At 34.0% G+C, this 12,740-nt stretch overlaps 1 protein-coding gene across 5 annotated transcripts in view; it reads right to left on the bottom strand.

Annotated features, from left to right (window-relative positions):
* HSD17B4 (hydroxysteroid 17-beta dehydrogenase 4) overlaps window positions 1-12,740 on the bottom strand; it is an 88,210-nt gene that overhangs the window by 15,043 nt on the left and 60,427 nt on the right. For all 5 annotated transcript variants that reach the window (XM_055298771.2, XM_055298775.2, XM_055298772.2 and 2 more), the window contains 4 exons: window positions 10,934-10,999; window positions 2,253-2,322; window positions 1,512-1,618; window positions 312-398 (listed from right to left, as the gene is read on the bottom strand). In XM_055298771.2, coding sequence (XP_055154746.1) covers window positions 312-398; window positions 1,512-1,618; window positions 2,253-2,322; window positions 10,934-10,999 — 330 coding nt within the window. The remainder of the gene's footprint in view (window positions 1-311; window positions 399-1,511; window positions 1,619-2,252; window positions 2,323-10,933; window positions 11,000-12,740) is intronic.

Here is a 12,740-nt window from a genome sequence, read left to right as displayed (position 1 = left end):
AGTTGAGCCAAAAAGACACAGTTGGCTGGGTTTTCAGAATAGCTGGGCCACTGCTACATAGATAGGTACCAATTTAGTTGAAAATAAAAGAGAAAATAAAACACAAGGTGCAAAACACTTCTATTTTATTTTTTAAGTGTTGCCTGATAAATAAAAATTTTGAAAACGCCAGACAAGACGTATCTTATTTTTAATTAAAATTTACCACTACTTAAAAAGAACGTTCTATCCATAGTACTAACCAAAAAAAAATGATAAGATGGAACACAATGATAAAGCATGTGAGAAGGGTGGCAAAGTAAAATTCATACCTTGGTTTGAAAATGAATTCTGTTTCCTTCCTTCCACATCTCAGTTTGTAGAGTTTGTCCTGGATATACTGGTTTTGCAAAACGAGCCTTTAAAAAAGAATTGTGGGGTTAAAAATGTTTTAAAAGGAAACTCTTTTACTTGTAGGAGGAAAAAATTGGAAAGGAAATTAGAGAGCACAAAAGGAAAAAAAAATCAAGGTTTAAAGATATTTAAATTCCTAAAAGACCTAAGTATAATATGATAAAATCAGTAAAATAAAGATGTAACTAATATAAGTAAGCCAATTCTTTGTCTTTTCAAAGTATGGAATCAAAAAATAGTGTTTTTTATCTTGACAAATCAAGAAATAAAACCATAATCATATTAGGTAGAGTTATATAGGTACATCAGAACAACTTAAAGAAATAGTTAAAAGTGGTACAAATTAAGTCTGAGGAATGAGGCCTGGGGTGAGTATACAGGGCAAAATAATTCCACTTTTTATTTCACAATTTTTTGTATTATTTTCTCTGTGTATATATTACTGGATAATCAAAAATAGTTGTAATAAAACGAAAAGCATGACAGTAATCAGTGCTATCAAAGGCAATGCATCAGAAAATATATTTTCACTGCTGTGTGGAGGATAAGTTAAAAGCTTTTGGAGCTATTTGACAATGCCTTAAACTTTTTTAAGTGTACATCTTTTGGCTTAAACGTACACAAAATAATATGGGCATGGATATTTTTCCTTGTTATTTATAATGGATAAAAATTTGAAATCAACTAAAAAGTACAGAGTTAAAACAATATGCAATCATTATATTGCTGTAGATGTATGTTTATTGGACTTAATCAGCCACTTAACATTTTTAATTAAATTAAGGAAAATGATAAAACAGTTAAAAAAAGCAAATCTTGAGTTTTCAAGGCATATGTACTGATATATATATATATATATATATATATATATGCACCTAATTAATTTATAAAGCAACCCAGTTAATCTGTTAAAATTGCAACTGTGCATCCTTCCTGGTGCAAGTGCAACAGAGCTATTTATAGCTACAAAAAGAAAGTGTGCTGATTGCCAGGTCAATGAAATAAATGTACATTGCTGTAGTACAATATCTACTTTCAATTAAACACTAAAACCCCTTTTCTTCTCTAAAGATAGAAAAAGGAAGTAATATTCAAATTACATAGTAATATACATTTACCTTAATTGCCTTGAATCTTGACACATCATTATCTGCAAACTGCTGTAAAACACGCCTGGCAGAAAATCCGAATGTACATAATCCATGTAATATGGGCTTGTCAAAACCTAGGAAAAGAGAGAACACTGAGTTTTAGATACAGGTACCTTTAAAGTTTAAAAATCAAGTGTAGTTAGTTCAAGACTTTAAAAATGTCTTTAGATTGCATTAGCAGGAATTATACCATCTATTTTAAGAAACACAGTAGCTATTTTTTAAAGTGTATTTCCTGGGAGGAAATTATGAAATAAAGAAAGAAAGAAAAAATAAATAAACAGGAAAAGAATGTGAGAGATCTGGAAACACAATTGTTTTGTTTAGTTTCCGTTGTAACCATGAAATCATCCAAGGTACTCTCAATATCCACATAGGTAGATGATCCTTCCCTAACCTTTCAGGTCCTTGCTGTCTCTCCAATGACCTTGTCCTTTGTGATAACTCAGACACCCACCCTCATGGTCCTATCCTAGACCTCGCACTAGCAGGAACTTCCCTCCACCATAATCTGAATTTCAAGTGCCCTATTTTCTGAACACATTTCCTACCTTTCCATATCCTTTGCATAAATGTAATAAACAAAAAAACATTTTTTTAAATGTTACTCAAACTACCAGTCATAAGTAGTAGTGTCTTTACATTATTTAGTTAATTAAATATCGAATGGCTAATATTTTTCATTGATACATATTATCGACGACTCACCTGCTAGACTAGCAAAGTTAGGATCAATGTGTAAGGGATTCCAGTCTCCACTGAGGCGGTACAAAGCAGCCTGTGGAGAAACCATAAACATAACTAGAACTCAGTGTTTTGTTAGAATACATTAAATGAAAAATAGGAAACATGGCTGGTTATTGCTATAAGCATTGTATTATAACGTACCTGAGGCTCTGATTTTAAAAATAATTATCTTTAACAATAAAGATTACCCATAACGAAATATTTTTTTAACACTTGCCACTAAAATCAGTAGGAGGGAAAAAAAAATGTAGAAAGGGAAGCCAAGAATTACATCTGGGTAAAACACTGTTACTACTGCCTAAGAAGAAATTCACAAAAAGAAGTCAATCAGTCTACTCCCATTTATACACAGATAAGGTAAATGTTTATAGTCTGTTCTAAGCAAGCAAAATTTATGCCAACTTTCTTACTGGGGTGTTTTAAATTGAAGCTTCTAAGACAATATCAGACATAGAAACATCAAACACTTCTAACTTTCATTCTACTGGTACACTAAATCATGAACGTTAGCTCACCCTGCAAGAAAACTGACTGAACTGATAGCTTGCTATTATGATAAAAGTTCTGCTGGGTCCAGATTTCCACATCACTAGTTTAGTTAGATAAGGTAAGATTAGCAGCGTGGCCTGGATTACAATAGGGAAAAAGTCACCATACTTTCTGGCATTTAAATGGTACATTCTTCCAAGTTAAAAAGCACTTACCAGCACTGAAAGGAAGAAATTCACCAAACAGCTAATAGTAAGTGTATTTAATGTATCTGTAAAATTGATCCTTTTAGGTCAGCCTCAAGACTTCTTCCCTTTCTCATTAATTGCTGTGCTGTTTTCCAAAGACTACTGAAATGTTGTGTAAAGACTAGCCATATCTTTTTAAAATTACTGATCTTTTATTACTTTTAAACTATTGATTATTTTTAACAAGTTTTATTTATAGAAAATATTCTATAATTCGTAAGAAAACATCATTCTTTTTAATATGCTTTGTATAATTCCAATAAGCTCTTTTCCTTCCCCGTCACTCCATATAATGGTTCTATAAATTATTTACTTTCTCAATGACTCAATATTCTTTCCTTTACATGTCTTCTTAATATAATGAAATCAAATAAACAATTATTGAATACTGGTGACTTGCAAGGTCCCATATGAGATGTTAAGAAAAGTAAATGATAATTTTTAAAAAGTACTTTATATAATAAAATGTTAGCAAATATATATCATGATGTTGTATACAAATGAAAGAAAGACACATTTCAGGGCCTGCAATTGTGACAGGAAATTGTCAAGCACATGCTAGATCATGGGATTTGGTACCAGGCAGATCTGGATTCAAAGCCAGCTCTACCATTAATGGGCAAGTTTCTTCACCATTCGAAGCCTCAATTGCTCATTTAGAAACATTTAGAGGCTAACAGAACTTACTCTCACAGAGTAGTTGGAAAAAGGTGGGATAAAGCTTACCAGGTATTATCTTTGATAAATAATACCTCAATAAATGTTAGTTATTTTTTAAAGATTACAGCAACAATATAAACAACCAAGTTTCTAAGATTAGTACTAGTATTCTCATTCCACATATATCATTTCCATAAATGAAAACAGTGTTCTAAAGAAACCATATTAATATGACATATCTCACATTATTTCAATGATGGCATTGCTTTCCATAGATAACAGAGTTAAACAAAGACAAAAAAGGCTCATTATGAGAAATGACAAAACCCAACTGACTGGATGTTTGACCCATTCAACCATAACACAAAATAAGCATTGTTCAATTAATAATGATAACTGCCAAAGCTTATCTTCTATGTATTTTGAAGAAATGGCATATTTCAGAAGGAAAGCTAAAAGTTTCTTGTTTCATTTCTGCCTAGAAATAAGTCATTATAAATAACCACCAAAAAGTAAGAAAAAGAAAAATAGCTATACATTATTTTGCACATTAAAAGTAGGTGGGAGGATAATCTGTATACAGGTAAACTATTTCTTAATTTGATTTTTTAAAATTGTACCATTAAGTTAAACTAAATGCTAAATAAATAGGCTCAGGAAACTAGTGGTTTTTAAGTCCTCATATCCTCCAAACAAATATACAAATAATGAGAACAAATAAAACTACACAAATCTCAAGCCTACAGTGTAACTAGAAGACAGAGAACACTGCAGACTTCAAATTCCAGTAAGTCTCAAAATAAACACCACTTTTCTATCAGTGCTAACTTTTGAGAACCCTCTGAAAGCTACTGCAGAGTGGCAGGGCTTGGGGGGTGCAAAAGCAGTGCATGGAAGAGGGAAAAGGAAAATCACTCCCAGATAAACCCATCTTAAGGGCAAAAATACTGAAATGAATCCTGGAAGATTAGAGCACTGACTACAGTGAAAATAATTAATAGTACACTGGCCTTCCAGTGGCAATCCCAGAAAGGTATCACTTTCGGGGAGAAGAGAATAAAACAAAGATATCACCTTTGGAGACTGGATGATGAAGAAAAAAAGAAACAAGAAAGGAAATTAATGACCCTGAAAGATAATTTTTTTTATTTTTAAAAATAAAAATCCTCCCCACAGCACCCCTTCTTTAAAGCCACCAACTAAAGAAATTGCATTTTGCTACACAGAGAGAAAGGGCAATTTTGAACTAAGAATCTTGGAAACCATCCCAAACCACAAAATGCACAGAAGTAAATATTCTTCATCTATACAATGCTAACATAGAACTAAAACTGCGATTCCTCAGGGATCTAGAACTAGAAATATGATCTGACCCAGCCATCCCATTACTGGGTATATACCCAAAGGATTATAAATCATGCTGCTATAAAGACACACGCACACGTATGTTTACTGCAGCACTACTCACAATAGCAAAGACTCGGAACCAACCCAAATGTCCAACAATGATAGACTGGATTAAGAAAATGTAGCACATATACACCATGGAATACCATGCAGCCATAAAAAATGATGAGTTCATGTCCTTTGTAGGGACACAGATGAAGCTGGAAACCATCATTCTCAGCAAACCATCGCAAGGACAAAAAACCAAACACCGCATGTTCTCACTCATAAGTGGGAATTGAATAATGAGAACACTTGGACACAGGAAGGGGAACATCACACACTGGGGCCTGTTGTGGGGTGGGGGTAGGGGGGAGGGATAGCATTAGGAGATATACCTAATGTAAATGACGAGTTAACGGGTGCAGCACACCAACATGGCACATGTATACATATGTAACAAACCTGCACATTGTGCACATGTACCCTAGAACTTAAAGTATAATAAAAAATATATATATTTAAAAAAAAACTAAAACTGAAAATGCAAAACAAAACCTTTTAGTAAATAAAATCCACCCCCGCCCCCCAATAAACAAACTACCAAACAGAAGAAAACTATAACAAAACACTCAAGCATTTGGGGACGTGAAACAAACACTCTGAATCCAAAATCCAAAAACTAAAAAAAAAATGGATGACATACATGAAGAAATAATGATTAAATTCAAGAAAGAAATGGAAAGAAAAAATCAAAATCATATAAGAAATGAAGACTAAATTATAAGGTACCCAAAGGAGAACATAAGCAAATAAAAATGAAATAAGGAGATGGCAGAAAGAGCAGAAATGAACCATGAGAATGAAAATGAAATCGAGAAGGAACTAAAAGAGAAAAGTAGTTGAAAGACATGAAAAGATCCAACGTACATATAAATGGAGTACCTGAAGAAAGAAAAGCAAAACAGTGAAAGAGAACTAACATTTAAAATTTTAATACTATAAACCTAAAGGACCTGAATATACATATTAAAAAGGCCCACCAGGTATATAAGGAAGACTGACCTGCAACATGCAAGACTGAGACATATCCCAGCAGAACCATTAGACTTTAAAAACGAAAATAATCTTGAGGGCCTCAGGGTAAAGATCAAGTAACTTACAGGGGAAGATAATCAGATTGGCGTCAGACTTTTCAAAGGCAACATACAAAGTAAGACAACAATGATGCACCATTCTTAAGAAATTAGATTTTATATCCAACAAAGCTGTCCCTTCAAGTATGTAGGGTAAATAGTTTTAAACATACAGAAACCAAGGAAACACTATACACATGAGCCCTTCTTGGGAAACCTTCCACAGAAGGAGCTTCATCCAACTAAGAGCTGACTAAGAAGCTTTAACAAAAGGGTTGACATGTTCAATTGTAAATCTAAAACTAAAAGATGCAGAAAGTGGAAATAATACATAAATGTTAAATGCTCTAAACAGTAAAAATAATGCATCCCCCAAAATGGGAACAATAAGAGGGGAAAAGGAAAGTAAAATAAGCTCTTTTGACTGTTATACAAGAAACACACAAAGCCAAAGGACAGCAATAAAAACTAAAAAACTAGATAGTCATGGATTAAACGGGAAAATGAGGCACTAAGAGCATTAAAAAAGGTATATACAACTTTTGCTTCTGGCCATAATGAAGGACCTGGAATGGACTTATTCTTCCACCGTAAACAACTAGAAAAATTATAAAGAAAAAAAAAGGTGAGGGTTACCACTGTTCCTAGATATTGGACAGTAGGCAATGCAGGACTACAATTCTTTACAGAAAAGAAACAAACAAGATGAGCTCTACAATTGTACAGCTTCCTTCTGACAGCAGTTCTCAGACTGCAATTCAGATATCTCGAACACAGCAAAGCGGTCTCAATGAGTTACAAATATAGATTAGAATTCTGAAAGGATGATACAGCTGAATTTGTGTGTACTGAAGAGGAGGAAGTTACACAGAAAAATAACTCCAGAAATCCAAATGGGGGTCTCACTGAGGGCTATAAAAGAGGTCCTGGAAGATGATACACCACATGAAGAAAGAGGCCATGTAGGGAAGATTTGAAGCACCCCAGCCAACAGCTAGCACTAAGACCCCAGATATGCAAAAGAAGCCATCTTGGAACCTTCCAGCCCTGCCCAGCTGCCATCTAAAAGCAGCTACACCATTTGTAGCAGAAACATCACCCAGTCAACCCAGACTCTTGGAAAATAATAAATCATTGCTTAAAAAAAAAAAAGGTAGTAGTTATAAAATGTATGGTAATTTTTTTGGTTTCTCAGTGATTTGTTTTTGATTCCCAATGATTTATCTGAAACTTCCACCCACAAACAATCAGTGAAGTGAAGGTGACACGTATTGGAAACTAAAGGCGATGGGTGCTGTGGCAGCCTAGAGAAAAAGTTCAAAGGAGTCTTTTCTGGAACTGCGAGTGGGACCTAGAATAGGACTGTCAGCAATATCTCTCTCAGATTATGAGACCAGAGGATGTAAAAGAAGTTTTTTCTTTTAAAAATTGACAGTTGGTGTATCATACTGTGATCGTTTAGTAGAAGCAATTATACAAAATTATGAAAATATTCTAGTGAAACTAAATTAAATGCTGGGACTCTTCTAGATGAGATGAATGCTTGTGTTGCTTTGATTCTTAATGACTTTACGTGAGTTCTTTATGGTCCTAAAGGTCCAAATAAAAATAAGAGAGGAAGAATACTCTAGGAAATATGACTCGATATTTGCAACGTCTGGAATGCAATCAGTCTCTGCATTTAAAACACACAGCTGATCAGCAGTTCACTTTAGATGATCCCATCAGATAGTAAGCACTTTCTGGCAGTTACGTGCAAGTGACTCAGATGGTCCAACCAGCATCCATGATCTTTCTACAGCTTTGTGGCCCCACAAACGGGTGTTCTAAATCTGCAAAGATCTCCCACTAGAAGACCTGTTTTTGAGCCTACGTCTGTTTTCAGTTCAAGATGACAGTAATTGTAATAAAGAATTACATTTTACTGGATACTAGAACTGATATGCCAAATATTAACTTCACTTAATAGGATACGTATAGTATAAGATATGTATCTGGGGAAACTATGGATATTTATTCTCATTTTCCTCAAATACAAAGCCTGACATCTGATATTTACTTATTGTTTGGTCTTTCTAGATTATTGCAGTGGAATTGTCTATTAATAATCATGAAAAACTACAAAGTACACTTGTATTGTCATACTCGTTTGTTTTGTTTTGTTTTGTTTTGTTTTTTGAGACAGGGTCTTGCTCTGTTACCCAGGCTGGAGCGCAATGGTGCAATCATAGCTCACCGCAGCCTTGATTTTCCAGGCTCAAGTGATCCTCCACCTCGGCCTCCTGAGTAGCTGGGACAATAGGCATATGCCACCATGCTCGGCTACTTTTTTTATTATTATTATTACTTTTAGTGGAGACAAGGTCTTGCCCCAGGCTGGTCTCAAACTCCTGAGCTCAAGCGATTCTCCTGCCTCAACCTCCCAAAGTGCTGGGATTTAAGGTGTGAGCCACTGTGCAAGCCTGTCATACTAGTTTCAAGATGAAGAAACTCTCTTGAAGACATTATAAACAGACATTCCAGAAGTAATACTGGTAGAGTTAAAAATATATAGTTGCCAGTTTTCTTAATGATTGAAAAGTTACTTAGTTAATATAAATACCTAGCATAAAGTTTATGTATAATGGCATAATTTTTTCTCATTTCCATATCTCTTAAAGATCTGCCCATGCACAATCATCCTACACTAGTCTCCAATGTGAATGCTCTAATTCTTACCCCTTATACACACGTCACGCTCTTCTCCTTTCTTAGACTCCATCATTACTTCTCAACACACTGCAAGCCCTACATATCCGGAGAGAGAACACCGGCATACCATCTCAGCTAAGTCCCATTTTTACTATCTAACCCTTCTACATGTCATTCCCTAATGAGTATCCCTTCTCTGAATGTCTGTTACACTTATACTATAAATCAAAGCCTTGTATTTAAACATTCATTGCTTGGAATAGCTGCCCTAGTTATCTCAGACATCTGTAAGTTGAGTATCCAAGTGTTCTTTCCATTCCTTGACAATAGATGACATTTCTTCTAATTGACTCATATTTCTTATAGCATGGATCCAATTTCAGATGACCCACAAATTCCCTGAAATTTACGCAAAGTTTTATGCAAAATGTTTTTTAGGGAACTGGTATATAGCTTTCATTATATTCTCTTATTATCGTATGATAGAAAATGGCTAAGAACCTCTGCCAAATGATGAGTGCCCATTACTCACACAAAAATATTGTTGATTTAAAAACTGTCTTTTGTCACGCAGCAAAATATTAAAACCTACCTTAAAACTAACAAAAAGTTTTAGTCATCTGAAAAAAAAAAAAAAAACAAAAGAAAGAAAACACTACTTACAGTGTGTAGAAATTCAAACCTTGGAAACTATTCAGCTTTTATTTACAGCAGATACATTTTTTATTTCAGTACAATAAAGAGGCACTTCTTGGGTTTTCTGAACCATGAAACCATGAGCCTTTTCTGTTTTTTAGTACTCTAACAGAATTAGTTTCTTAATTAAGCCTTATGTAAACATAAATATGAGCGCATTCTTAAGAAATTGGTAAGAAACAGTAATGGATGGAAAAAATATTTAAAGGCAAGAATAAAGCAGTGTTCCCTCCATCACCTGATTATATGGTACAGAAAAAAAATACATATGTACCAACTTTAATTCTCTCTGGCTCATGAGATTACATTTCTGTTTGCTAGGAAACAGTAAGTACTGCAGAAGTTTTCATATCGAACATACCAAAAAAAATTTTTTAACTTATAAGTTCAGGAGTATATGTGCAGGATTGTTACACAGGTAATTCCATGTCATGGGGGTTTGTTGTACATATTATTTAACCACCCAGGTATTAAACCTACTACCCATTAGTTATTTTTCCTGATCCTCTCCCTTCTCCTACCCTCTACCCTCCTGTAGGCCCCACTGTGTGTTGTTCTCCTCTAAAATACAACCAAAAATTTTTTTAAAAGTGAACTTTCTGAACAATTTACTGTTATTACATGCTCACACATTGCATTACTCCAGAGGTTTAAGGATTTTATGCTATATCTGCATGGTTAGTCTGCTGGCCGTCTTAGAGAAGAATCTTGAGGTCTCTCAAAAATAAACTTGCTTTTCTCACTTTTATGGTTGCCTTTTGCTTCTTAAACAAATTTTTCTATGCTCACAGAATTTGTGAACTGACAAGACATTTTATCTCCTTCACCAGAAAACAAATTTTTTATGTCAAACAAAAAAGATTAAATCACCTACTGCTTCTAAGATGCTTTATTTGCATGTCCTTTACAGTTGGTATAAAATAATCTGTTTCCAAGCAGTGTGGCATTGCTTTCTTTCCCAAAGAGGAAAGGATGACTAATACTTGCCTTTTAACTATTTTTTATCCTGCACTTACTCTGAGGCTTTCATGAAATTCTTCACTCTTAAAGTGGGCAGCCTCTCCAAAGAAAGCACTCCATTACCAACAACATGTAATGCTTTTTAAATTCACTAATAAAAAACCATTTTATATTTTATTTTGGTATCTAGTGGGAAAACATTAATAACTAAAAATTTAGCAAAAATAACTTGCAATCACAGGAAACTTGTCTGTATGTTTATTATGTTGAACGGGCCCCACTTTTTAGATGCATAATGTTATAAGGTATTAGAGTTATAAATTAAAAAGTGTCATCAACCAGGTGGATTTATCATTTTTCAAAAATACAATCTTACCTGATTAAGAGAGGTGGTATCCGTAAGTACAGCATCAGGAGGTCTATTAGGTATGGCTACAGCTACCTAAAATTAAGACATTACATGTTAAATCTTAAATACAAATTATCATTATTCTCTTTAACCAAACTAATATTTGATACATAACCACGTTTCAATACAATAAACCTGCAAATTGGATAAAAGGGTTTTTTTAAAAAAAAAAAAAAACATGCTCAGGAAATAATGATATTTAAAATTTCATAACTCCTAGCTTCATCTACACTATGAATTGCCTGAAATGACCTTTTTTAATGTAAAGAATTATGTAATCAGATTCATCCTCCAGGCCACAATGGAGAAAAAGTTAAGCACAGTTTTTCCCCGTGTAAAAGACTAAAACAACTACAAGAATTAGACATATAATTCACATCTAAATTGATTCAGTCTTTAAAACGGGTCTTTTAAATCCTTGCATATTTTAATTTGCCATCTTAACAAAATAATACATTTTAAAGTTGGTTACCAAAAATATTTGAATTATTATGATCCCTTAATGCCAACACTTAAAATTCCCTTTTGAGGAAAAGTTTGCAACATCTACAAAGTAAGTATCTGAGTGCCAGTTTATGGCTGATTTAAAACAAAGTAAACATAAAAAATTCAAGTAGCTAATATCTACTTTTCAATAATTTATAATAGAGGCAAAATTTTATTATTCATTTATTCTCAATTAGGTAAATTTTCCACAATAAAGTAAGCTTTTATCCTTTCAGAGAGTTAAGAAATTAGTGATTTTTCATTACTAAAATGCCACACTTAGATATATTCCCAAACTTATCCTCACAAACCCCGCCACACCCAAAACATAAAAAAAGATCATGAAGGAAATTGCTCCTTCTAAAAGCAAACAAAAGGCGGGCTGCCGTTTTTCAAAAATCATTGCATGAATTACACTCCTTTGTTTCAGTTGCATGCAGTGTATTTTGCAGGTTTTATTTACAAATTTATTTTCAATGCATTCTACTAGGTTTTGGAGGACCTGACTTCAATCTATAGGTCCTGAGCAGTCTTTTAAAATTTCTGAGTACCAAGAGTTCTCTGAACCTGTCTTGATTGTGAGGGCTTCCTGATTAAAAATAAATAAATAAAAATTAAAAATTAAAAAATTCTGAGTACCTTTCATTCCACAAAATCCATTGTATGCCATGTATACAAAGGGCATTTAAGATGGACAGTGCTGCGATGGTAGTTTTACTGTTAACAGACTAGAAACTCCTTTATGGCACAGGGCTTCACCATGACTTGACATCATCTCTGATTTTGTTCTCAAAGCAACAAGTGATACTTGTGAAAAGTGCTTAGAGAATGGTATCTAGTTTAGATTATTTTCTGGTCTACAGTAATTCATTATTGCCCAATATTAAAAAGAACATACAGGGAGCCCGAGGTGGATGGGACACCTGAGGTCAGGAGTTCGAGACTAGCCTGGCCAACATGGTGAAACCCCGTCTCTACTAAAAATACAAAAATTAGCCAGGCATGGTGGCAGGCACCTGTAATCCCAGCTACTTGGGAGGCTGAGGCAGGAAGATCGGTTGAGCCTGGGAGGCAGAGGCTGCAGTGAGCCGAGATTGCACCACTGCACTCCAGGCTGGGCGATACAGCGAGATTCCACCTCAAAAAAAAAAAAAGAATAAAGAAAAAGAACATACAGTTAAAAAGGAAAAACAAACAGCATGTTATATTTACTTCACCTAATATAGCCTCAGACTTGTATTTTACCCTTTCTAAAATAATATCTTCACTAAAAGCTTGGAAGTTTTAA

Source organism: Symphalangus syndactylus, chromosome 11 (genome assembly GCF_028878055.3).
Source record: "Symphalangus syndactylus isolate Jambi chromosome 11, NHGRI_mSymSyn1-v2.1_pri, whole genome shotgun sequence".
Classification (NCBI taxonomy): Eukaryota; Metazoa; Chordata; class Mammalia; order Primates; family Hylobatidae; genus Symphalangus; species Symphalangus syndactylus.
The sequence above is the reverse complement of the archived record's forward strand: the minus strand, read 5'-3'. Positions and strand labels throughout refer to the sequence as shown.